This window comes from Oryx dammah, unplaced genomic scaffold (assembly GCF_014754425.2).
Source record: "Oryx dammah isolate SB20612 unplaced genomic scaffold, SCBI_Odam_1.1 HiC_scaffold_16, whole genome shotgun sequence".
Taxonomy (NCBI): domain Eukaryota; kingdom Metazoa; phylum Chordata; class Mammalia; order Artiodactyla; family Bovidae; genus Oryx; species Oryx dammah.
Window position 1 is genome coordinate 46080621 of NW_024070200.1, and position 27303 is coordinate 46107923.

The window sequence follows — 27303 nt, forward strand, 5'->3', positions numbered from 1 at the left end:
TACAGGTTCCCTCCTGGTGCACGCATTTAAAACTTAGTCCAGCCAATTACAGTTACACTCAAAACCTGTGTTATAAATCTGGGGCTTGACTGCAGAGATGGTGCCAGGCATAGCTGGGCTCAAAGGCTATTTGTTGACTGGGAGAATGGATAATGCTGCCTGTTTGTTCCTGCTACTTCAGTGACCAGCTGCGGGGACTTGACCAAGTCATGTAATACCTCCACCTCTGCCTCTTTCTGCACCCGACCCTGTGTACTGTAGGCATCTAGTCAGGGGTACTGTTCTTCCTGTATAACCTGCAAGCCTGGCCAAGTCAGGGCAGGCAGCCAAGACTCACCAAATGCATGACTGTATGTGCATGCACCCACCCCTCCTTCAGTGCCTGCATTGAGCTTTGGGGTCAGTCAGAAGGTAGTACACATGTAAGGGTGCTGGACATTTTGTTCTTATCTGGTTAAAGCTTTAGGCTCTGAAGCCAGAAGACTGCCTGGGTGTGAGTCCTCACTTTTCTACTTCTAACTGGGAGTCCTTGAGCTAGTTACTTCTCTGAGCTTCAGTTTCCTTGTCTGCAAATGGATTAAATGGGTTAACGCAGGTGAAACACTTGGAACTGTGCCAAGCACAGGTCACGTACTCAGTCAAGTACAAGGTCAACTATATTCTCATTATTACTGCAACAGAAAGTTTCAAGAAGAGGGATTTTATGCAGCAGAAATTTCTGTTCCAAGACACCTGAAGGATGCCTTCCTTTTCTTAACAGCTGGGAGTTTTAAATATGAAAGAGCTCCCAGGTACTGTTGCCTTGGGCACTATTCCAGTTTCCGGTTCTTCTCTTGCTCAGGTTTGGGTCAGGGAAGAGAAAGCCTGAGCTGCATGAGGCCCCTGGACAGGCTGGGCTTGATTCTTTGAATTAATGACCAAATTTAAAATTAGGAAGATTGCACATAAAAAAAAAAAAACCCCAAAACACAAAAACTGCTTTTCCAGCTTGTCTTGAAAGATCTGGCTGGGCTGAGATGTCATTCCTGCACAGCATCCATCAGCTAATCCTCTTTAGATGTAACTGGGGCCTTCATGGGGCTGCCATACACCCCCAGTTGGCTCCTGTGCTGTAGGCATCTGGGTGTGGCACTCCCCGAGAGGACAAGCAAGATGCATCACCTCGGATGCGTTTCTCTACGCTGTTTGTGGGCCAGGGTGGGATTTGTGGGTGGGTTGCTCATAGAGAAGGAAGAGCTCCAGATAGGGCTGGTGTGGGAGGGTTCCAGGGAAACTAAACCAGGAGGCAGGGAATTCTTGGGCAGCTGAGATGGGGCATCTTCAGGAGGGAGTGGGAAACGCTCAAGCAGCCCCTCTGCAGGGGAAGAGAGAGTGGAGCAGTTTATGGCTAGGGGGTACCAGGGTCCCCTCTTGCCCTTCCCTGCCGCCATCACCTCTCTGCCCAGAACCTCAGCAACCCATGGGAGCTCCTGCACGGGGACATTCTACGGATGGAGACTGGCCAGCTCTCACTCTGAGTCCTCCTGTGGACTTCCTGCTCCAGCGTCTGTTCCTACCCTTTCTCCCATTTATCCTCCTGCCACCAAAACCTAGACCTTGACTCCCTCCCCTCATCCATTAGATCCAGGCCAGCCTCATCAGCCTGCCAGGAAGGCAGCAGACCTATCTCCCCAACTGCCAGGAGGAAACTTAAGCAGAGTAAGTGCTTTACAAAATAGTATGATGGTGATGCTGAGGTAATACGCGTGGAACACTTAGGCTCAACAAACGCCCCGTTCCTTTTCCCCCTACCATAGCCCTTTATTTCTCCCCTTTTACTGTCAAACCTCTACGAAGTCTGCAGTGACATCTTAAAAGAGATCTGATGCTATCATTCTCCTGTTCACCATTTTTAATAGTTCCCAGATGTCTGCAAAATAAAGGCCCTTCAAGAACTGGGCCCAGGCTTGCCTCCTGCGGTATCAGCACGCATTATCCTCTGCCCTGGTCAGAAGGAGCCTCTCTGTTCTGCACTCTTTCTCAGCCTTCGCCTGCCCTTCCGCCTGGAAAGACACCTCCGTTTCCGCACCTGCCCCGGGTTCCAGCTGGTGTTCCGTTCCTGCCCCAAAGACGCCCTCCCTGACCACAGTCTGACCCTCCGCCGGGTCCCTCCTCCGCTCTCCAGGAAGTTTTCCTTTCGAAGTCTGGAAAGAGCGTCGGAAGCGGCTTCCCGGGGAACTACAGTCCAAAAGGGGATCCCTGATGTCCTTGGAACTTTCCGGAATCCCCTGACGCCCGCGCACTCCACCCCCGGTCCAGCACACGAAGCAGCCGGTCTAGGTGAGCGGGCCTGCTGGAACACGGGAGTAGGGTTGGACAGGGGCGCGTCGCGCAGGCTCTATCCAAGGAGGGGTTCTTTGGCAGAAAAGGAGCATGGACACCGTAAAGACGACTTTATTGACAAAGCGCGTTGCCGCCCCGTCGCAGGGGCTTGTAAATGGAGCTCTGTAAGGGATGAACTGAGGCCCTAAGAGGTAAGGGACGTGATCAGGGTCACTAGGTGAGTGGCATGCTCCGCGTGGACCCCTGGACTCCTGGGGCGGGGTGCATGGTGCGGGGTACCTGGTGCGGGGTACCTGGTGCGGGGGGCCGAGCGCGCCCCCAACTGGGCGCCTGGCTCTGGGTGGGCGGCTGAGCCCTCGGCCCGGCATGCTGGAAGGGGCGGGGCCCCGGGCGGGGCCGACACAGGTGCTTCGCATCCGGCCGTGGGGGGGGGGGGGGGGAGCGGCTCGGCGGGGCTTTATAAGCGGCCGCGAGTGCGGCGCTGTGAGCGGCTCGCTGCAAAAATAGTGCCCACGTGTCTGCGCGTCCCTCGCCGAGCCGGTCAGCCGCCCGCCGGCCGGTCCGTCCGTCCCGCAGGGCCACACCATCCCCATGGCGTTCCCACTGGTAAGAGCTGCCCGCCGCCCGCCAGGGCGGGGCTGGGCGGGGCCGCGGTCAGGGCCGCGGTAGCTAACGGTCCGCGCGCAGCCTCGGCCGGTACCGCGGCCCCCTCCTCCCCCGCCCCCACCCGTGCGCGCGAGTCCCGGGCGGGGCGCGGGTCACGTGCCTGCGGGCGTGGGGCCTCGTGGAGGGGTGTGTGGCGAAGGAGGGGTAGGGAGCCTCCTCGTGACTCAGGGCCTTTGGGCTTAAAGGCGCCGCGGCCCTCCGGGGGCGGCCGGTGAGGCCTCCGAGCTGCGCTGCAGACTCCCGTCGGCCTCGAGTGTATGTCCAGACGGGAGCTGACCGGACGGAAGGGCGCCTCCGCGCCCGGAACTTTTCCTTCTCCCTCAGCCGTCGCACGTGAGAGCCGAAGCCACCGGCGCCGGGAGCTCACCTGCCTCGTCACGTCCCACGCGAGCCTCGTTCGTACCCAGTGGGCAGCGTGGGAGGGCGGGGCGAGGCTGCAGGCGGCATAGGCCCTCGCGCTGGGCCTCGGGTCTCGGGAGACCGCCACGACGGCAGTGGGCGCGGCTCCTTTAAGGCGGAGGGATTAGGCCCCTCGTGCCTTCTGCACACGCTTTCTTGGCCCAGGAGGTCACGTGGCTTCACACGTTCGGCTGGGGCTAGAATACTGTATGGGGCAGGGTTGGCTAGGTGGGGTCCAGCACCAGTGGGTGGGTCGACCTGCACGTGCAGGGCGGCTTGGAGCTGGGGAGCCGCGCAGGTGAGTTGGGTCCTGGAGGCATAGGCATGGGTCTTGCAGGATATGGAGGCGCCCCAGGCGTGGAGCCAGGCTAGGCCGCGCCAGCCTCGTTTTTCCTAACCCGGGCTCTCTAGGTAGCGGAGAGAAGCGTGCAAGTGACCTTGGCCTTGTCATTCTCCCCTCAGCCCTGGACCGGACCAGGTGTCCAGACTCGCGTCGGGGGCTTGGCGCGGGGCCCCGGCTCTGGTCCCGGGTTTGCCTGAGGGGATATCCGGGTTGCTTGGCCTGGCCAGTCAGGGGTTAGGAAGGCCTGTGCCTGCCTGGAATCCCGGGGGGAGTGGGGACGCAGACCCAGGAAAGTTTGCTCCCCGTGGGTTGTACCACGTGGCCTCATTCTCTGGCTTTTTCCTCGTGTGGGTGGTGTTTACGGTCAAGGCGACCCTGACTTTCTTGCATCATCGCCCAAGGGTCCAGGCCAGGGTCCTTGTAAGTGGCTCAGTGCCACCCCGGGGACCTAGAAAGCCTGAGCCGACCGTGGGGCTCAGGAGCAGGTCCTGGCGTGCATGGGTTAGTTTTGGGTGGCACTCGGCTCCCTGCAGGCCTTGCCCCCCTTTGCATGGTGTTGCCCTCGGGAGGCGGTGGGAAGCACGAGGACTTGGGACAGCAGCGCTCAGAGCCCCGGGGTGAGGGTGGGGGGCGGGGACGCGGAAAGCCTGACACCCTCCCCCAGCCGCCCCGCAGGCCGGGCTGGGCTGCGCTTAGCGCTGCGTTTTGCTGGCAGCTGCCTCCCTTGGTCTCCCTGGCTACCGATCAGCCGCCTCGCTCTCTTGCTGGCACCTGAGTACGCGGCTGGCCAGCGTCATGTGCTGGCAAAGGGTGAGTGAGTCGGAGCTGGAAGCCCCAGGTGCACCGCCCACCTCGGGTCTGCCCCCCCAGGTGACAGCGCTGACATGTGCTAGCTGGCCTCGAGTGTCTCCTGAGGAGGGTGTGCACCCTTACGCTGAGGTTGTGATTGAGCCTAGGGACAACGCTAGGCTAAAAACAAAAATACATCCAAACAAGCGGAAGGAAACCTTGGAAACCTCGGGCTGGCGGTGGTTTCCCTGGTTGGTTGGTTTTGCTCGTAGGTGGAGGAGGAGTGGAAGGCAGTTCTGCTTCTGCAGCTCCGCGGAGCTCTGGGTTGTCGGCTTCCACCCCCCCCCCCCACTCCCCCCCCCCACCTCCCCCCGGGACAGGAGAGTTCAGGGCCAATCCTCCTCTGGAGCTTGCCTGGGACGACACTGTGTTCCCAGAGCCCCTTGCTCTAGAGTTTGGCTCTTGCCACGGTGATGTAATCTAAGCTTGAGCAGTGGTCTGGCCGCAGTACATGCTCAGTGTGTTAGAAGCAGGATGTGAAGCTGACTGCCCCGTAAGTCACTCTTTGTATTAAGGGTGTGGAAATACTTGCTTTCCCTTCTCCCATGGGTGGCCTTAGAAACATCTCTCTGGCCAGGCTCCCCTTTGGGAAAGGGGAGCTGTGCCAGCCTGTGCAGCAGGCAGGAGGTTAGAGAGTTGGTGCGTGTGCTGAGGGATCGTGGAAACACAGAGCAGCGTGGATTGGGCCTTTCGGCAGTCGATGAAGGCAGGGTTCTATGGTCTCGTCTTTGCTGTGATAATGCTCTCCAGTGTCTGTGAGGCAGGAGGTGGAGGAAGGTGATCACAGCAGTAAGATTCCAGGCTAATGATAATAGCTATCTTCGTAAGTGTTTTCATGGGGTCACCCAAACTATATATTTTGTTTTTAATCATTAAAATGGGCTACAGACCCAAACCCCTACAGGGGCTTGAGGTAACAGATGAGTATAGGGAAAGAAAGAAGAGCAGTGCCCCCTGAACTACAGAGTTTGCTTAAAGGAGAGCCAGTAGCTGGTTGTTGGCTATGCAGAAATGTGGGGCCAGAGTTCATGGATCTTTTGTTTTTTTCTAGCTAAGCTGCCAGCCTCTTAATTCATAAATGTAACAATTAAAAAATTGAAAACATTGTTATGAATCAAAGTCTCTGAAGGCTGTATTCAACCTGAGAGCTAGTTTGGGATCTTTGTCTCAAAAGGCCTCTTTTAGATTTCTCCCTCCCCATTTTGCAGCTGATGAAACAGCCTTAGAAATCAAATCACAAGGCCACCAAGTGATAAAACTGGTTGTGTGAACCTAGGTCTTTCTGGTGCGGTAGCTCAGCCTATGAGACTGTGTGTATTCTACTATGTTAGAGGGGTCAAGAGGGTTACTGGTAGTATATATTGTACAGAAAAGGTAGTGGTCTATGGGCTGGTCTCACTCATAGGCAAGAGTGAACTTTAACTGCATTGGAGGGAATCTGGGTTGCTGCGGAAGTCAGTGTGGGTCTTCCGAGCATTAGTGCTGTGGTGCTGATGTCAGGAGGAATGTGCTGTGTCTATCATTCCATGATATGTGTCAGAGCAGTTTAGTCGATTCTGAGAGAGCCAGAGGTCTGAAGTCAGGCTCCTCCCACTGTGGGGGTGACCTTCCTAGCCCTCTGCACAAAAGATTGTCCTCTTTCAGGACAGTTAAATTTCAACCACCTTTTTCCTTCTGAGAAAAGGTGTATGTGAAATCATTTGATTGTTGTAGACCTATAAAAGTAGAATGGAGCTTATTAAATCTTAGCTTTTCTCTCTTAGCTAAAATTCCTGTAATCCTTTCTCTTAGATTCCCAGGAAGAGTTAATAAGGATTTTAGCAGTGCATGGTAAAATCTGGACTAAGCTCCTAGGACATAAAAAGAGCTGTTGTACCAGAAATGAGGGGCTGGGGTTTCCTTCTGGACAACAGTTAGAATCCTAGCAGTGTGTAAGCCACACTAGCAGATGTAAAAAGATATATGCCTTTATTTCTGTATCTTATTCCCGAAGGATTTAAACATAAAGAAGTAAAGACTGTGTTCAGAGACTTGCCAAAGGGAATTTTTTCCATGAGAATGCAGACTCAAATACAAACCAGATAACCTTTTTCTTTTTAACCTGTGATCTGGGAAGTTTTGGGGAAGATGAAAACTTGAAAGTGTTACCTGTCCCCTCCTGCTTCTTCAATTACTTTTACATTCCACCCAGCCATGAATTCACTCTTGTGAATCTGGTGGTGGAGGGGAAGGGTAAGATGACTGGAGTAGGTCTGCACTGGAATTTTAGTGTTTATTTGCTAGATAATAACTGTGCAGAGTTTCTTATTCATTGTTTTCAGCTAAATGACTGTTTCCTAAAATTGTTACGTGTTTGTTTAAAGGGCAGGTTAATTAGTGGGTAGTATTTCTGCCTTTAAAGTTTGGAATAGAGATACTTAACAAACCCAGATATTTACATTTAGGCTGCTGTCTTCAGTAGCTAGTGGTTGGAGGCAGTAAGAGAATCGTGAGATGAAATAGCAAGGTATTTTCTCTGCTGTGGAGGAGCTGTGCCAATCCCATCCTGTTCTGCAAATCTGCTTTCCCTGGGCAGTAGTATCTAAGCTGTATGGACTCTGGGAAGAGCTTGCCAGAAAGCCCTGGGGTAGGGGATGCGGGATAGAAAAGAGAGTTGGGCTTAGAGGTTGGAGTGGAGGAAGTCACATAAAGAATTTCTGCTCCTCCCTGAATTAAACCAGGAGGCACTGATTGCACTCTTTCAGTATTTGCGTTCTGCTGGCCGCACCTCCTTTGCCCCCCTACACTGCTGCTTTGGGAATGCTGTTTGTTTTCTTTCCTGCCAGTGTTGCAGCCTGATTTTAGTTACACCTGCATGAGAGCTTGTCATCTTCTGTAAGCTCAGATTCCAAATGCTGGAAATTCTTATGTTCAAGATAGGACTGCCAAAATGAGGCATTTTTTCAATTACAGTAAGCTGGCTGAAACAATTGAACTTGAAAGTATATATAATAAACATATTTCATCTTTCTCATAGGGAAATTATATGATTTCCCATAAAAAGCCATTTCCAAGTTTGAGAGTGTTAATTTTACATTGTTGGCATAGTTTTCAGTTTTGTTATTGGGATTTAAAGAAGCTCTTGTGAGGGATTAGTTTGTCTTCTTAATATATTGGTTGGCCAAAAAGTTTGGGTTTTTCTGCAACATCATCTTTTTGGGCAACCCAGTAGAATGCAATTTTAAGTAACGTAGGTGTGGAGGTAATACTCCTGACTATGTAGGGTTGAGCTTTGCTTTCAGTGATGCAGAAGAACGCTTAGGCATGTATAGCGTCTGCATTCTGCTTTAGTTTTCAGTATTCCTGTATGGTTAGCATACCGTTTTTATTTTCAACTACAGTGAATTAACACTCTCTTGTGACTTTTAAGGCATTTTGTGATGACTTTCCTTGAAGTAACTGGAGAATTCCCAGAGGGCAGATCTGAAGATTGATTTGTGTGCTAAAAATGGGTCACAGTTGCATCTAGCTGCTGATTCTGGGAGTAACTGGACTTCACTAGTGCTATTGGTTTCCTTATTCTTGGCCAGCGTAATATGCTGACAACGGTCCCATCCTGACAGGTTTAGCACAGTGTCCTGAAGTCTTCTTTGATGAGGTGTGGAGTACCTCTCCCCTTGTGGAAGCAAAGCAGTTACCTTGAAGGGCAGGTTGGGTTTTTTTTGGTGTCTTTTGACTGAACGCTTAATCTCTTACTGCTTAACACCTGTGCTCTCTGCATTCTGGCTTTGTGCTTCTGGGTCTGACACCATCTGTCTCCTGAGTCTGCCCTTTCTCCTGAGACTTTCTTTTTAAACTGTAATTTTGGAATTGTTTTTAAAGCTCAGGAGGTGTTGGAGACCTGTCTGCCTCCCTGGTGTGACTCTGAGTTGACACCAAGCCTAGATGATAGTGTCTATTTTCACGGACAAGGAGATTTAAGCTGAGAGTGAAAAGGGGTGGTTGCTACAGTGAGGCGATGATAGAGCCAAAGCTGGAACCCAGGTCTCTCTATTTCCAGACAAGTGTTGTTTCTGGAATTCACGCACCTTGTCCTTTGCTATGTAGATCTCTGATTATCTCATCTTACTTACAATTTCCACTTGGTTCCTAAGACTCAATGGCTTCCTTTTCCTAGTTTCTCTTTTTCTGTCTGATCTTTTCTTGTCTTGGCACTTACACCCCCCTCCCCCCCCACGAAGCCCACATTCATTGTGGCTCATTCTACTGCTCATTTCTGTACTCTCTCACGGGGGCCTGTATATTCCTGTAGCACTCTTTATAGTCCTGACTGTTCTCAAGAACCATGGTTCTGATTAGTCTACTGAATAAATGCTTTTGTGAGGCATATTAAATGCAGACGATCTCAAAACAGCCAACTTCTTCCCTTTCTTCTCCTCCTGGGGCTAATCTAATTCTGTCCCCTCCAATTACAAGTGTTTTTTTCCTGACTAGATGCTGGTGTCCTCTTGGGGGAAAGAACTGTGTTTGGGTGTTTTGGATTTTTTTTCCTTTTTTTTTTTAACCCCGAAGGCCCCAGTACAGATGGACACTAGGTAAATAAATACCTATAGCTTTCCTTCAGAAATCTCTCCCCAGCTCCTGTAACAATAAAGCCTTGATGTGACCTAACTCTTGGCCCATGTATCCTTTCATCTGTTCTCCGTTCCCATTGCTGCCTGCCACTAGTTCAGGTATCCCTTGGGTGAATATTTTCAGTCTGCTTTTCCTGCCTTCCTCCTTAGTTAGTTATTCACAGCTACCACTCTTGGTGGAGCTACGCCAATGGCCGTATTGTTCCCCAGACATGGTCCTTGGGTCTGAATGTGTAGCTGTATCTCCCAAGCTGACTGGTGAGCTCTGGATCAGAGGGTCTTTCCTGTATCCTTTCTAACCCCCTGCCCACCCCTCCACGGAGTAACTACTGAGGTGTTACTGATTAAATACCGGAGTTTTAAGACGACATTCAAACTTCCCTTGGCGCTCTGGGCTTGAGGAGGCTGAATTTGTCTCCGCCGGTCAGGCGCTTACACCAGCTCCACCGTCCTGCTGCTGTTCCTGTTCCCGGTGCCCTGCCTGAGTTCCGGAGGTTCTCTTAGTGCTAAAGCTGCTGAATGTTTCAGAGGAAGCTTAGAACAGCCTTCCCCTGCCTTGTAAGAGGCTCCCCACAGCTTCAGAGTTGTTACAGGGCGTTTCCCTGACCTGCTTTTTCCTGTCCTCCTCTCCTGTTTCTCAGGCTGCCTTGTTGCAGAAGGAAGAGGAGATTCGTAGTTTGGGATCCTGATTTGAGTCCTAGTGCCTTGTTAAACACTGGCTTAAGGAAAGATTTTCAGTTTTGCTAAGTGTGTCTTGTAATGAGACTGAGAGAGGCTCCATTCTTGTGATGAACAGAAGAATAGGAAGGCTCTGGGCGACTGGCGTCAGAGGCCCTGTTCTTGCCCTCTCTAGTTGAACTGAGCTTCCTTTACTGTCCCTCTTCTCTGGCTATTGAAGGAGTGTCATCCTCCCTGTTCAAAGAGCAGTTTTGTGTCCTGGTGTCCGTCTTCTCTGATACCTTAGGGACCTCTGGGTCGGTTGTCCCTACCACACGGTTCATCTCTGTCTGTAAACATGGTCCTGTCTCTCTTACATTCAGAGATGTGAGAGCAGTACGTCTTCCTGGCTCAGCAACCTCCTCCAGCAACCAGCCTCACTGGCTTTCCTTAGCTTCCTACAGAGTAACCCTCCTCCAGCCCTGACTACCTCACCCTTCAGTCCTCTCTGAAATTCTTGAGCTCTGACATCCTGTGAAACTTTCTCCTCTCTCACATTCTATTTTGGAACTTTATGTTTGTTTTACCAAGTTCATTGTGCCCTATCGAATCTTATAGATGTTTTCTCGAGCCTTTCAGGATGTTTGCATTCCTTCTGAGATGTTCTTAAAAGATCTTTGAAAAGTGCAGATTTGATCGGCTACTCCATAAGGCAGTGGTTCTCAAGCATTTTCATCTCAGGATTCTTGTACACTTCTTAAAATTTTGAGAGCCTCAAGAGCCTTTGTGCATGTGGATCATATCTGCTAATACTTACCCATTAGAAATTTAAACTGAAAATATTTATCTACTAGTCATTAAAAAATAACAAATCCATTACATATTAACAATTATATTTCCCAAAACAAAAAAAAATGAGAGAAAAGTGAGTATTCGTCTACATTTTTTGCTAATCTCTTTAGTATCTGTTGTAATAGCTGAATTTTGTTGTCTGCCTCTGTATTTAATCTGTTGCCATGTGTCATTTTAGTTGATATGGGAAATTTTGGTCTCACACAAGTATGTAGTTGGAAGAGGAAAAATTTTGGAGGGTTACTTAATTTTTATTGGAATGTGTGTGATGTGTGTGTGTTAATTGCTCAGTCGTGTTGGTACTCTTTGTGATCCCATGGACTGCAGCCCACCAGGCTTCTCTGTCCATGGAATTCTCCAGGCAAGAATAGTGGAGGGGATTGCCATTCCCCTTTCCAGAGGAACTTCCCAACTCAAGGACTGAACCCTAGTCTCTTGCATCACAGGCAGGTTTCTTTACCATTTGAGCTATAAGGAAGTCCTTATTGTTGGGATGTAATTATTTTATAATGTTGTGTTTCTGCTGTACAACGAAGTGAATCAGCTAGATGTATCTCCTCCCTCTTGGACATATATGTGTGTGTACATATATGTTTATATATGATATCCCCTCCCTCTTGGACCTCCCTCCCACCCCACACCCACACCACTCATGTAGGTCATCACAGAGCCCCGAGCTGAGCTCCCTGTTGCTTTCCAGCAGCTTCCCACTAGCCGTCTGTTCTACATGTGGTGGTTTATATGCACCAGTGATACTCTCAATTTGTCCCACCCTCCCCTTCTCCCCTGCCTGTGTCTACATGTCTGTCCTCGTCGTCCGCATCTCTGTTCCTCCTCAGCAAATAGGTGCATCTGTACCATTTTTCTAGATTCCATATATATGTTAGTATACAATATTTGTTTTTCTCTTTCACTTTGTATGACAGATTCTAGATCCATCCATGTCTCTACAAATGACCCAATTTCATTCCTTTTTATGCCCGAGTAATATTCCATTGTAAATATGTACCACATCTTCATTTATCTGTGAGTAGGCATCTAGGTTCCCTGGAGAAGGGAATGGCAATCTACTCCAGTATTCTTGCCTGGAGAATTCCATGGACAGAGGAGCCTGGCAGGCTGTAGTTCATGGGATCGCAAGAGTTGGACACGACTTAGCACTTTTTTTTTTTTTCTATGGTAGTTACATTTTTAGGGTTTTTTTGTAGGGAACATCAGTACTGTTCTCCATAGTGGGTGTATCAGTTTACATTTACCAGTGGTGTAGGAATGTTCCTTTTTTCCACACCTTCTTGAGCATTTGTTATTTGTAGATTTTTTGATGATGGCTATTCTGACCTGTGTGAGGTGATACCTCATTGTAGTTTCGATTTGCATTTCCCTAAAAATTAGTGATGTTGAATATCTTTCCACGTGCGTCTTGGCTGTCTGAATGTCTTATCTGGAGAGATGTTTGTTTAGGTCTTCCGCCCACTTTTTGATTGGGTGCTTTGTTTTAATATTGAGCTGCATGAGCTGCTTGTATTTTGGAGATAAATCTTTGTCAGTTGCTTTGTTTGCAGATATTTTCAAATATTTGCAAATGAGTCTTTCTCCCATTCTGAGGGTTGTCTTTTCATATTGTTTTGTGGTTTCTTTTCTGTGCAGAAGCTTTTAAGTTTAATTAGGTCCCATTTGTTTTGTTTTTATTTTCATTACTCTAGGAGGTGGGTCAAAAAAGATCTCTGCTGAGGTTTTTGTCAAAGAGTGTTTTTCCTGTTGACCTCTAAGCATTTTACAGTGTCTAGCCTTATATTTAGGTCTTTAATCAATTTTGAGTTTATTTTTGTATGGTTGGGGTGTGTTCTAATTTCATTCTTTTACATGTAGCTGTCCAGTTTTCTAAGCACCACTTACTGAAGAGACTGTCTTGTCTTCATTGTGTATTCTTGTCTCCTTGTTGTAGATCAGGTAAGCATAGGTGTGAGGATTTATCTCTGGGCTTTCTATCTTGTACCATTCATCTGTGTTTTTGTGCCAGTACCGTACCATCTTGATTAGTGTAGCTTTGTGGTATATGGTATAGTCAGACATCAGGGTGGCTGATTCTGCCAGCTCTGTTTTTCTTTCTCAAGATTGCTCTGGCTGTTTGAGGTCTTTGTGTTTAACAAGTTGTAAAGTCTTTTATTCTGGGGAAAATGTCATTGGTAGTTTGATAGAGATTGCGTTAAATCTGTATTGCTTCAGTTAGCATAGTCATTTTGATGATAATGATTCTTTCAGTCCCAGAACATGGTATATCTCTTTATCTGTTTCTGTCATTTTTTATTTCTTTCATCAGTGTTTTACTTTTCTGCTTTTAGTAGTTTTTTTAAACTACTTGTTTAAAAAGTAGTTGTAAAAAGAAAGTTTTTTTAACACTAGAAAAAGGTAGCGTTTTTACTACTCTACTTTTCTGAGTAGAGATCTTTGTCTCCTTATGTAGGTTTATTCTTAGATATTTTATTCTTTTTGTTGCAGTAGTAAATGGGATTGTTTTCTTAATTTCTCTTTCTGGTCTTGTGTTGTTAGTGTAGAGGAATGTAAGAGAGGAAATGATCTTTTCATTGATCTCTTGGTTTTTTAGTGGTATATTGTTTAGCCTCCATGTGCTTGTGCTTTTTACATTTTTTTCCCCTGTAATTGATTTTTAATCTCATAGTGTTGTGGTTGGAAAAATGCTTGATACGATTTTAGTTTTCTTAAGTTTCCCAAGACTTGATTTGTGACCCAACATGTGGTCTATCCTGGAGAATGTTCAATGTGCAATTGAGAAAAAAGTGTATTCTGCTGCTTTCAGGTGGAGTGTCTTATAAATATCAGTTAAGACTATGTGGTCTGTTGTGTCATTTAAAGCTTGTGTTTCCTTATTTTCTGTGTGGATTATCTGCTCATTGATATAAGTGAGGTGTTAAAGTCCCCCACTATTACTGTGTTACTGTTGATTTCCCCTTTTATGGTTGTTAGCATTTGCTAGCATTTGCCTTATGTATTGAGATGCTCCTATGTTGAGTGCATGAATATTTGTTATATCTTCTTGAATTGATCCTTTGCTGTTAATGTAGGGACCTTCCTTGTGCCTTGAAGCAGTTTTTAAAGTTTATTAATCTGATATGAATATTGCTATTCCAGCTTTCTTTGGATTTCCATTTGCATGGAATATCTCTTTTTCCACCCCCTCAGTTTAAGTCTGTATGTGTCCCTAGGTCTGAAGTAGGTCTCTTGTAGATAGCATATATACACGTGTTATTTTTGTATCCATTTCGCCAGTCTGTATCTTTTGGTTGGAGCATTTAATTGATTTACATTGAAGGAAATTGTTGACATGTATGTTTCTACTACCATTTTCCAAATTGTTTTGGGATTGTTCCATGGGTCTTTTTTGGAAGAAGAGAAATATTAATAGCCTTTTCAGATAATTATGGTTATTGGTGCCACCAAGTGGTAACTTCTTTGAGGTTAGAGTCATTCTTCAGGGTTCAAGGGACATGGGTTCCAGGACCACTGTGGATACCAAAATGCAGATGCTCTAGTTCCCTACATAAAATGACGTAGTATTTGCCTATAACATACGCAGTCCTGTAAATGTTACGCCAGACCATCTCTAGATTACTTATAATACCCAATACTATGTAAATAATTGTAAATACAATGTAAATGCCAATTAAATAGTTGCCACTGCACAGCAAAATCAGCTTTCACCTTTTGGAACTTTCTGGAATATTTCCCCTGATATTTTTACTCTGTGGTTGGTTGAATCTGCAGATGAGGAACTCAGGTATACAAAGGATTGACTGTAGTTGCAACATGAAGTCTCAAGCCATATGGATGTTCATGCGGTGTTACATCAGAATGCATTGGTCCCTGTTCTGCTTCGGGTGTCTATCTACTCGTGTCTGATTTTGTAACATCATTTGACAAATGTGGGTTCACTGAGTAATGTCGTTATGTTGAGCACTGGTTTATAGCATCACCAGTCTCATCAGAAAAGTCTTCTAAAGTATTGAATAAGGTGTTCAAGTGGTGGCAAATCCAGGGTTTCCAGAATTCTTATTTTTTCTCCAAGGCTCTAGTTTTATCATTAGCAACAGATAGTGACAGTTACTTATCTTTTGAGGCTACAGGCTTACGCTGTTTTCAAGATATATAATGTTTGCTAAATACCCAAAGTTGATAACCATACCGTGTCAGTTGTATTTTCAAGTACAAAAAATGTTTCATGGAAAGAAAAAAGGCATTCTGTTTTAAGAAAATTTATTTTTGGTTGCACTGGGTCTTCATCACTGAGCGTGGACTTTTCACTAGTTGTAGTGAGCTGTGGCTACTCTGTTGCTGTGTGTGGACTTCTCATTGTGGTGACTTCTCATTGCAGAGCACAGGCTCTAGGCATGCAGGCTTCAGTAGTTAGTTGCAGCATGCAGGCTCAATAGTTGTGGCTCGTGGGCTCAGAAGTTATAGCACATGGGCTTAGTTGCTCCATGACATGTGGAATCTTCCAGACCAGGGATCAAACCTGTCTTTTGCATTAGCAGGTAGATTTTTACCCACTCTACCACCAGGGAAATCATGAGGCTAATTCTTCTTGAAACTCAATCACGAACACTTTTTCTTGCAACCGTGATTATACTTCAGTATCAATCAGGGACCTTATACTCGTCCATTTGTCTCATAGCTGTTAGGACATGTCCTCAAGGGTTGCAATTTAATAAAACTTCTCCTGTTTATCCAAGGAAATTTGTTAATAAATCTGGCTTTTTCTGAGAATTCATAGCATAAAGAATATAGTAACTGCTGCTACAGTTGGTTGGCATTGCCTTGATTCCTGCTAAGGTGCCGGTTTTATCTACTCCTGTTGCTTTTGTACCGTCACTGAAAATGTCAAAAAGAAGCTGATATCTTGGAATTACAAGAAGTTTTTCTGATTTGGTGAACCTCAGAAAGAATGGGTCCATAGACCTTACTTTGAGGACTGCTGCCACACAATAAGGTCAGGCTCCTTAGTTAGCATACAGAGTCCATGATGGTGTGACTTCAGTTTAGTGGCCAAGTTTGAGCCCTGGTCTACAACTCCTTGAACTTTTAGAAAATTGAGCAAGGGAGTTCCCTGGTGATCCAGTGGCTATGACCACACTCCCAATGCAGGGATTCGATCCCTAGTCAAGGAACTAAGAGTTTGCATGCTGCAACTAAAACTTGATGCAGCCAAATAAATATTAAAAAAGAGAAATGTTTTAAAAAAAATTTGAGTGATGGCATACTTGCAGTAAAAAGCATTAGTTGTTACCGTATGGTTTGATCAACTTTTACATGTTTATGTATTATTTTTATGTATCACACAGATCAAGACACAGAACATTTCTAACACTCCATATGGTTCCTTTGTGCCCTTTCCACTCTATAGCCCCACCCCATCCCACAATTAAAATACTTACCTGATTTCCTTCGTCATCAGTTGATTTTTGAATTTCTTATAAATGAAATCATGTAGCATGTACTCTTTGAGTTAAGCTTTTTTCCTCCACTTAATTTAGTATCTGTGAGGTCTGTAAGATGAGATGCAGTTGTTTTTCCTGTATAGTAAGTACTACATTAGAGATGTGAGTAATTATCCATCTAATGCATTTTAAGATGTGAATGGCTTATTTGTACTTAAGCTTATGGATATGCTAAAAAGAGTTAACGTGGCAGGCTTCATGGCTGTCATTTGACTAGTGTCTGGGAACTTACATTTTGAGTTCTCACTGTTTGAAGAACTGGTAAGAATGATTTAGTGTGCCTAAACTGCACAGGGAATGTGGTTTGTGTTGAATCTCTGCTTTCCTCTTGGAGTCTGGAATTTTGGTACATTACAGACACAGGCTGCCTCTGTGACCAGCCCTCAGTAAAATCCCTGGGTGCCGTGCTGCTTTTGTTGGCAACCCTGAAACGTGTTGTCACAGTGTGTTGCTGGGGAATTAAGTGTGTCCTGTGTGATGTCCTTGGGGAGGAAGAGCCTTGGAAATTTGCACCTGGTATCCCAGGCTTTGTGCCACGTGCCGCTTCCCTTTGGCTTTGCTCTTTGTTCTCCGGCCATAGTAAGCCTGCCTCACACATGCTGAGTACACCTAAATGCTGAGTCCTGTGAGTCGTCCTCCTAAGTCACTGAACCTGGGGGAGGTCTTGGGGACCATAACGTGACGAGCATCAGCTTTTGTTTCTTTTCAGATTTTGAGCGTCATGACTGAAACTGTTGTGACCGTTCTTGTGTGTGCTCCTGTATCATCGATATGTATTCGTTTCACGTACAGGAGACTGCGTGCCGCTGCTCGGCCGGGAGTAGTGTCCCTTGAACTTAAAACTAGCAGTCATGCACTTCAGTCACCTAAGAGTAGTTCTGGCCTTTGTACGTGTTAACTCTGTCTCAAATGCCCTCCCCATCCTCAGTGTGCCTGTTTGACAAAATCTTTTCATCTACCTCAGTTCAGTTCAGTCACTCAGTCATGTCCGCCTGTTTGTGACCCCATGGACTGCAGCACACCAGGCTTCCGTGTCCATCACCAACTCCCGGAAATTGCTCAAATTCATGTCCATCGAGTTGGTGATGCCATCCAACCATCTCATCTTCTGTTGTCCCCTTCTCCTCATACCTTCAATCTTTTCCAGCATCAGTCTTTCCCAGTGAGTCAGTTCTTTGCATCAGGTGGCCGAAGTATTGGAGCTTCAGCTTCAGCACCAGTCCTTCCAGTGAACATTCAGGATTGATTTCCTTTAAGATTGACTGGTTTGATCTCCTTGCATTCCAAGGGACTCTCAAGAGTCTTCTCCAACATCACAGTTCAAAGACATCAATTCTTTGGCATTCAGCTTTCTTTATGGTCCAGCTCTCTCATGCATAATGACTACTGGAAAAACCATAAGCTTTGACTAGACAGAACTTTGTCAGCAAAGGAATGTCTGCTTTTTAATATGCTGTCTAGGTTGGTCATAGCTTTTCTTCCAAGGAGCAAGCATCTTCTAATTCTATGGCTGCAATCACCATCTGCAGTGATTTTGGAGCCCCCCAAAATAAAAGGCTGTCACTATTTCCATTGTTTCCCCATCTATTTCCCATGAAGTGATGGGACCAGATGCCATGATCTTATTTTTTTGAATGTTGAGTTTTAAGCCAGCTTTTTCCCTCTCCTCTTTCACTTTTAGCAAGAGGCTCTTTGGTTCTTCTTCGCTTTCTGCCATAAAGGTGGTGTCATCTGCACATCTGAAAGTGAAGTCGCTCAGTTGTGTCCAACTCTTTGCGACCTGTGGACTGTAGCCCACCAAGCTCCTCCATCCACAGGATTCTCCAGGCAAGAATACTGGAGTGGGTTGCCATTTCCTTCTCCAGGAGATCTTCCCAACCCAGGGATCGAACACCAGGTCTCCCACATTGCAGGCAGATGCTTTAACCTCTGCACCACCAGGGAAGCTGCTTCTGCACATCTGAGGTTATTGTTATTTCTCCCTGCAATGTTGATTCCCACTTGTGCTTCATCCTGCCTGGCACTTCACATGTACTCTCCAAATAAGTTAAATAAGTAGGGTGACAAAATACAGCCTTGACGTACTCCTTTCCCGATTTGGAACCAGTCCGCTGTCCCATGTTTGTCTCTTAACTGTTGCTTCTTGACCTGCGTGCAGATTTCTTAGGAGACAGGTAAGGTGGTCTGGTGGTCCCATCTCTTCAAGAATTTCCCACAGTTTTGTTTTGATCCACACAGTCAAAAACTTTAGGATAGTCAATGAAGCAGAAGTAGATGTTTTTCTGGAATTTTCTTGCATTTTCTATGATCCAGCAAACGTCGGCAATTTGATCTCTGGTTCCTTGGCCTTTTCTAAATCCAGCTTGAACATCTGGAAGTTCATGGTTCACGTATTGCTGAAGCCTGGCTTGGAGGATTTTGAGCATTACTTTGCTAGCATGTAAGATGAGTGCTTATTTAACTTCTATGCATAGTACATCATGAGAAACACTGGGCTGGAAGAAGCACAAGCTGGAATCAAGATTGCCGGGAGAAATATCAATAACCTCAGATATGCTGATGGCAGAAAGTGAAGAGGAACTGAAAAGCCTCTTGATGAAAGTGAAAGTGGAGAGTGCAAAAGTTGGCTTAAAGCTCAACATTCAGAAAACGAAGATCATGGCATCTGGTCCCATCACTTCATGGGAAATAGATGAAGAAACTGGAAACAGTATCAGACTTTATTTTTCTTGGCTCCAAAATCACTGCAGATGGTGATTGCAGCCATGAAATTAAAAGACGCTTACTCCTTGGAAGGAAAGTTATGACCAACCTAGATAGCATATTCAAAAGCAGAGACATTACTTTGCCAACAAAGGTCCATCTAGTCAAGGCTATGGTTTTTCCAGTGGTCATGTGTGGACGTGAGAGTTGGACTGTGAAGAAAGCTGAGTGCCGAAGAATTGATGCTTTTGAACTGTGGTGTTGGAGAAGACTCTTGAGAGTCCCTTGGACTGCAAGGAGATCCAACCAGTCCATCCTAAAGGAGATCAGTCCTGGGTGTTCATTGTCGACAGAGGATGAAATGGCTGGATGGCATCACCGACTTGATGGGCATGAGTTTGAGTGAACTTCAGGAGTTGGTGATGGACAGGGAGGCCTGGCGTGCTGTGATTCATGGGGTTGCAAAGAGTTGGACATGACTGAGCGACTGAGCTGAAGATGAGTGCAGTTGTGCAGTAGTTTGAACATTCGCTGACGTTGCCTTTCTTTGGGATTGGATTGAAAATTTTTCCAGTCCTGTGGCCACTGCTGAGTTTTCCAAATCAGCTGGCATTTTGAGTGCAGCGCTTTCACAGCATCATCTTTCAGGATTTGAAACAGCTCCATTGGAATTCCACCCCTCCACTAGCTTTGTTTGTACTGAGTGATGCTTCTTGAAGCCCACCTGACTTCGCATTCCAGGATGTCTGGCTCTAGGTGAGCGGGCACACCATTGTGATTATCTGGGTCATTAAGACCTTTTTTGTATAGTTCTGTGTATTCTTGCCACTTCTGCTTAAAATCTTCTGCTTCTGTTAGGTCCGTACCATTTCTGTCCTTTATTGTGCCCATTTTTGCATGAAATATTCCCTTGGTATCTAATTTTCTTGAAGAGATCTCTAGTCTTTTGCATTCTATTTTCCTCTATTTCTTTGCATTGATCACTTTGGGATGCTTTTTTTTTTTTTTAATCTCTCCTTGCTGTTCTTTGGAACTCTGCATTCAGATGGGTATATCTTTTCTTTTCTCCTTTGCCTTTCACTTCTCTTTTTTTCCTCAGCCATTTGTAAGGCCTCCTCAGACAACCATTTTGCCTTTTTGCATTTCTTCTTGGGGATGGTTTTGATCACCACCTCCTGTACAGTGTTACGAACCTCCATCCATAGTTCTTCAGGCACTCTTATCAGGTCTAATCCCTTGAATCTGTTTGTCACTTCCACCGTATAATCGTAAGGGATTTGGTTTAGGTCATACCTGTATGGTCTAGTGGTTTTCCCTACTTTCCTCAATTTAAGTCTGAATTTTTACCTACCTGCCTACTACTCTTGTAGTTGTTACATGTATGTAGTATTAGGCTTATGTGCATGCTAAATCACTTCGGTCATGTCTGATTCTTTGCCCCTCTATGGATTGTAGCCAGCCAGGCTCCTCTGTCCATGGGATTCTCCAGGTATGACTACTGGAGTGGGTTGCTGTGCCCTCCTCCAAGGGATCTTCCTGAACCAGGGATCGAACCCACGTTTCTTATCTCATGCATTGGAAGGCAGGTTCTTTATGACTAGCGTCACCTGGGAAGCCCAGGCTTACAGGGTGGCATATAACTTGTTTATGTGCTTATGTTCCCACTGGACTAATTTCTTGGGAGCTGGGGTTGTCTTATTTATCCTCTGTCCCCAGAATGGCTCCAGGTGTGTGAGAATGAAATCTGTAATTGTAATTTCTGGGTCCCTAGGCATCAGGTCATATTGTTCATGGGTTCCTTACTTTTCGTTCACATGGAATTGTCTCTGCTCCAAGCTTAAAATTGCAAGTCCTGAAATGAGTGGCCAAGAGCTTTGACAGTTTGATCTTGTCTTATTTAATAAAGAAATTACAACTTACAGAGGTTGTGATGGAGTTGGTAAAAATACCTATGAAAGGATGATATGGGTTTGCCTTTTCTGTGGTACCTGTATTGAGTGCCTGCAAATTTAGCAGATACTGTGTTGGGTTCTGCTTTGATAAAGGCCTTGAAAGAGCCTACAGTTTATCAAATGCAGTGCTGACAATGCATACAGCAAACAGTTTGACAGATGTGATGGGAGCTACAATTATAGTGACCGTGTATTCTTGAGCAGTTTTGGTATTAAATATTTCCTTAGTGTTCTCATAAGCCTGTCCTTGAAATTATAGTATTTCCTTTTTCAGACTGAATTTATAGAGCAAAAGGAATATTGGGCTTTAAATACATCCTGTAGAAACTGAAGGATAATCAGAGAAATAAAGGGAGAACCAGGAAGGAGAAAGTGGTTCTTCAATTAAATGAGTAGAGAGTAGCTGGGGATCAGATCCCCAGAGATGCCAGGTAAAATAGATTTGAAGTATGGGTTGGGTTTGGCAACTCAAGTGATTAAGCACAGTTGTCTGGTGTCTTTTGAAGGGGGAGAGGGACATGCTGGCAGGGTATTGTGGGTTGAGAGGAAGGATGAACAAGAGGTTAAGAAATAGATGTATTTTCTAGGTGGTAGAGCAAAAGGAAGAAAACAGTGGTTTAAGAGAGTGTTTAAGTGTTTTGTTGTTGTTTTTTGTTTTAAGATGAGAGAGCTTTGGGCATACTTAATAGACTGATGAGAAGGAGCCAGTGGAGGAGAGAGAGGGAAGTAAGATCATTAGTGAAGAGGAGGGGGTCTCTTGAGTCTTGTATCTGGTAATGGGTTCACTCTCTCTTTCTGGATGGATTCAGTTTCTCTTTCTGCAGGTAAGGACCTGCTGCCATTTCTCCTTCGTTCCTGGCGAGCCTTCCTGCCTAGTCTGGCCTGCCTTTCCTTTCCTTGAATTTACTGTGTTGTGTATCCACTCTGTGCTTGTTCTCTGCCTGTCTATTATGTTCTTTCTCAGACTTGTTTATTGAAATTTTACTTTTTCATTATTCTTCAATTTAAAAGTCTGAGTTGTCAAACAATTCCAGATACCTTAATATGCTCCTCTCTTCTGCAGTGTTTTGTACAAACTTGTCTTCATTTCCACTTACCTAGATGGCTTTTATTCTTTTCTCCCTGTTATCTAGTTCTCCCCAGGGCTCAGATTATGTTTTGTTTATCTCAGTAATTTCAACATCTGATGTAGCAGGTTTTTTTTTAGCATTTGTGAAGTACTGAGCTATGCTAAGCTGTTATTTTGTTGGTCAGAAAAGGGAAGATATTGACAGTTTCATATGGATCAAGCTAATACAGTTTTATTCCTTACATTCTTGCACAGAAGACTTGAGGTGAAATTTCAGTTAAGAATGGACAAGAACCAAAGAGAAAGTTTAGAGAAGCATTTCTTAACAACTGTCTAGTCATATTGAAATTCAACCAAAACTGGCTTTGAGTGACCAGTGACAAAAGCAAACAAGGGAACTTGGCTAGATTTACATTCCCCATAAGGAATGAATGTAAAGAAGACGTATCAGTTCCTCAGAGGGAACTGGCATTTCTTGAGCTTGGTCTGAGTGACACTTTTCTGAGTGGGTGGTCATGTAAGTGTTGTTCAAATTGTTGTAGACGACATCCTTAAAATACTGAGTAAGTGCTGAAGAGGTTTTATTCAGCTTTATCATTACTTACTAAAAACTAAAATCAGATTGCCAAACTACCTCTCAGCACCAGTGTTTTGGGGCTACCTAAGTATATTACTTTCTACTGTCATATAATAAATTTTAAGAAATGTTGAAGACCAGTGCTTTTTTCCTTCTTTAACTTTTTATTTTGTACTGGGGTATAGCCATTTAACAATGTTGTGATAGTTTCAGGTGAACAGCAAAGGGACTTGGCCATACATTACACTTGTATCCATTCTCCCCCAAATTCCCCTCCCATCTAGGCTGCGACATAACATTGAACAGAGTTCCCTGTGCTATACCGTAGGTCCTTGTTGGTTATCCATTTTAAATACAGCAGTGTGTACATGTCCATCCCAAACACTTAACACCATATAAGTGCGTTCTAAGTGCGTTCTCTGAGTCCTGAGTCTCCTCCTGCTTTGTAAGTAAGTTCATTTGCATCATTTCCTTTTGGATTCCACATGTAAGGGATGTCATATATTTCTCCGTCAGGTGCTTCACTCAGTGTGACAGTCTCTACATCCATCCATGTTGCTGCAACCGGCACTGTTTCATCCCTTTTAGTGGCTGAGTAACATCTCACTGAATATATGTACCACATCTTAAATCATTTACTCTTTGGCTGTGGTGGGGTCTCCATTGCTGCATGGTGGCTCTCTCTGGTTGGGGCGCGTGGGGCTGCTCTCTGTTTCGGGGCGTGGACTTCTCTGTGGTGGCTTCTCTCTCGTTACAGAGGATAGGCTGCGGGCACTCAGGCTCAGCAGTGGTGGAGCATAGGTCTAGTTGCTCTGCAGCATGTGGGATCTTCCTGGACCAGGGATTGAACCGGTGTCCCCTTCATTGCAAGGCAGATTCTTAACCACTGGACCACCAGGGACGTCCCTGTACCACATCATCTTTATCCATTCCTCTGTTAATGGACATTTAGGTCGCTTCCATATCTTGGCTGTTGTAAACAGCACTGCAACGAACATTGGGAGCATGTATCCTTTTGGATCATGTTTTTCTCTGGATATATGCGCAAGAGTGGGATGACGGGTCATGCGGTTGCTCTACTTTTAGCTTTTTAAGGAACCTTAAACCATACTGTTCATAGTGACTGTATCAGTTTACATTGTCACCAACTGAATAGGCGGGTTCCCTTCTCTTCACACCCTCTCCAGCATTTATTGTTTATGGATTTTTTGATGACAGCCATTCTGACTGGTGTGAGCTGCTATCTCATTGTAGTTTTGATCTGGATTTCTCTAATAATGAATGATGTTGAACATCTTTTCATGTGCCTCTTGGCCATCTGTATGTCTTCTTTGGAGAAATGTCTGTTTAGGTCTTCTGCCTATGTTTTGATTGGGTTGTTTGCTTTGATGGTGTTAAGCATCTTGAGCTGTTTGTAAATTTTGGAGACTAATCTCTTGTCAGTCACATCATTTACAAATATTTTCTCCCAATCTGTGGGTTGTTTTTTATTTTGCTTATTGTTTCCTTTGCTGTGCAAAAGATTTTAGTAGGTCCCATTTGCTTATTTTTGTTTCCATTATTCTGGGAGACAATAAAAAAAAGATACTGTTTTGATTTATATCGGAGAGTGTTCTGCCTGTGTTTTTCTCTAGTAGAAGTTTTATAGTGTCTGGTCTCAGATTTAGGTCTTTAATCCATTTTGAGCTTATTTTTGTGTATGGTGTTAAAGGATGATATCTAGTTTAATTTTTTTACATGAGGCTGTCCAGTTTCCTCAATCCCATTTGTTAAAGAGACTTAAAGACCAGGGCTTTTAACTAAAAATTAAGTGATTGATTAGAAAATTTTATTCTCAGCAAAATTTTTAGGATGAACAGTTTTGCCAGGGGCCTTGGTGGATTCCTGTCCATGGAACCCCATGCTAAAATTCTCATCAGGAGATAAACTGTGTGCCATTCAGTCAGTCTTCTGTAAATCTTTCACCTGGCTTTTGAAGACTCCATAACGGATGATTAACAGTGATAGTCTTGAAGTGGTCTGCAGTGTAGATATTTTTTGTTGTTGATTAAAGACAATAAAAATAAACCAGGGATGGTAAAGTTGGCATTCATTGATGACAATTAAATATTCCCGGACCAGGATTTTGACCTAAAATAATGGCCATTTCGTCACCAGATTGATTGTGGGTTATACGGTATGTGAAAGGAACACTGGGGGTTTCCAAATAGGGCAAGTCTAGATTTATAATAGCATACAAATAGGTATAACATTTTGGGATCTTAGTATTGAACAGGCAAACATAGCTGCATGGTGAGGGTTCAGATTTTAAAGTATTATGAGTAGTAGTTTCAAGCCACAAAGGCAAAAAACCTCCAATTATGTGCTGTAGGCTTCTTGGTGAGCTTGACTAGGATAAATTGAAAGAATACTTCTGAATAACAGTGATGGAGTTGGGAGACATTTGTCCCTAATAAGTTATTGAGCGTTTTCAGGTACTTTATATATTTCTCATTATCACAAAATCTGCAAATAGGTGGCACTCCACTCTTATACCTGAGCCAGTGGAAGCTAGAGAAGATACTGAAGCGGTAAACTTAGTGTTTGTGTCCCAGGGGCTTTCTTTCTGCTTTTCAAAACAGTGATTCACAGTTCGGGGGAGGATTCTTCCTTTGTGGAAAAGGGAAATGCTTTTTTCAGATGGTAGGCTCTTTGCCATCACCCCTTCCAGTTGAGGATTATTGCTTGAGAAAGCCACTGTTTCATGATGGGGGTGTGAGCCTTTTTCTGTTGAAGAGGAGAAAACTGTGACCTGCCGTAAAAAAGCTTCTATTAGTAGAAATTCCTAGTGAACCATTTTTTCCCCCCGATATAAGTAAATATAACTATCAATAGTTTTATCTGTTGATAAAGTAGTACTGATAAACAGAAGTACTGTTTTTAAAAAATTTTTCTTGGAGTATAGTTGATTTGCAGTGTTGTGTGTTTTTTAGATTCTTTTTCCATATTGGTCATTATAGAGTACTGAGTTCCTATGCCATACAGTAAGCCCTTATTAGTTACCTATTTATATATAGCAGTGTGTATATGACAATCCCAGTTTCCCAGTTTATCCCTTCCACAGTCACTTCCTGGTAACTGTAAGTTTGTTTCCTACATTTGTAACTCAGTCTCTGTTTAACAACATTTGTACCCCCCCCTTTTTTTAACATTTCACATATAAGCAGTATCATGATATATGTCTTCCTCTATCTTATTGTCTCAGTATGACAATCTCTGGGTCCATCCATGTTGCTGCAAATGACAGTATTTCATTCTTTTTATGGCTGAGTTAATACTCCATTGTATATGTGTACCGCATCTGTGTCCATTCTTCTGTTGATGGACATTTAGGTTGCATCCATATCCTGGCTGTTGTGAAGAGTGCTGCAGTGAACATTGGGGTGCATGTGTCTTTCTCAATTAAGACTTTCTCTGGATATATGTCTAGAGAGGGATAGCTGAATCGTATGGTAGCTCTATTTTTAGTTTTTTAAGGAATCTCCGTACTATTCTTCATAGTGGTTGTAGCAGTTTACATTCCCTCCAACAGTGTAGACGGGTTGTCTTTTCTCCACACACTCACTCTCTAGCATTTATTATTTGTAGATCTTTTGATTGATGGCCATCCTGACTGGTATGGGGTGATACCTCATTGTATATTGTTTTGATTTGAACAGTGGAAACAGTGTCAGACTTTATTTTTGGGGGCTCCAAAATCACTGCAGATGGTGATTGCAGCCATGAAATTAAAAGATGCTTACTCCTTGGAAGAAAAGTTATGAGCAACCTAGATAGCATATTGAAAAGCAGAGACATTACTTTGCCGACTAAGGTCCATCTGGTCAAGGCTAATGGTTTTTCCTGTGGTCATGTATGGATGTGAGAGTTGGACTGTGAAGAAGGCTGAGTGCCGAAGAATTGATGCTTTTGAACTGTGGTGTTGGAGAAGACTCTTGAGGGTCCCTTGGACTGCAAGGAGATCCAACCAGTCCATTCTGAAGGAGATCAGCCCTGGGATTTCTTTGGAAGGAATGATGCTAAGGCTGAAGCTCCGGTACTTTGGCCACCTCATGCGAAGAGTTGACTCATTGGAAAAGACTCTGATGCTGGGAGGGATTGGGGGCAGGAGGAGAAGGGGACGACCCAGGATGAGATGGCTGGATGGCATCATCGACTCGATGGACGTGAGTCTGAGTGAACTCCAGGAGTTGGTGATGGACAGGGAGGCCTGGCATGCTGCGATTCATGGGGTCGCAAAGAGTCGGACACGACTGAGCAACTGAACTGAATAATTGTTGATGCTGGTGAACTCCGGGAGTTGGTGATGGACAGGGAGGCCTGGCATGCTGCGATTCATGGGGTCACAAAAAGTTGGACACGACTGAGCGACTGAACTGAGCATCTTTTCATGTGCTTTTTAACCACCTGTATGTCTTCTTGAAGAAATGTCTATTTAGATACTTCCCCCATTTTTTGATTGGGTTGTTTTGATATTGAGCTGCATGAGCTGTTTGTATATTTTGGAAATTAATGCTTTGGTTTTTTTTGTTTGCAAATAGTTTCTCCCATTCTTAGAGTTGTCTTTTCATCTTGTTTATAGCTTCCTTTGCTCTGCAAAAGCTTTTAACTTGATCCCATTTGTTTATTTTTGTTTTTATTTCCATTTCTCTAAGAGATGGGTTAAAGAGAATCTTGCTACACTTTATGTTAGTGTTCTATGTTTTCCTCTAAGAGTTTTTTGGTTTCTGGCCTTATATTAGGTCTTTA

The 27303-nt window shown here is 44.7% G+C and overlaps 1 protein-coding gene across 4 annotated transcripts in view; it reads left to right on the forward strand.

The window, feature by feature from the left end:
- Positions 1–3084: 3084 nt before the first annotated feature.
- The window catches only part of CPEB1 (cytoplasmic polyadenylation element binding protein 1), a 111027-nt gene continuing 86808 nt past the window's right edge, over positions 3085–27303 (forward strand). For 2 of the 4 annotated variants that reach the window (XM_040257516.1, XM_040257517.1), the window contains exon 1: positions 3085–3383. In XM_040257516.1, the coding sequence (XP_040113450.1) occupies positions 3246–3383 (138 nt within the window). In that variant the 5' untranslated portion in view covers positions 3085–3245. Of the gene's footprint in view, positions 3384–3575; positions 3686–27303 lie in introns of those variants that run through there. The other 2 variants (XM_040257518.1, XM_040257519.1) reach the window with 1 other exon arrangement.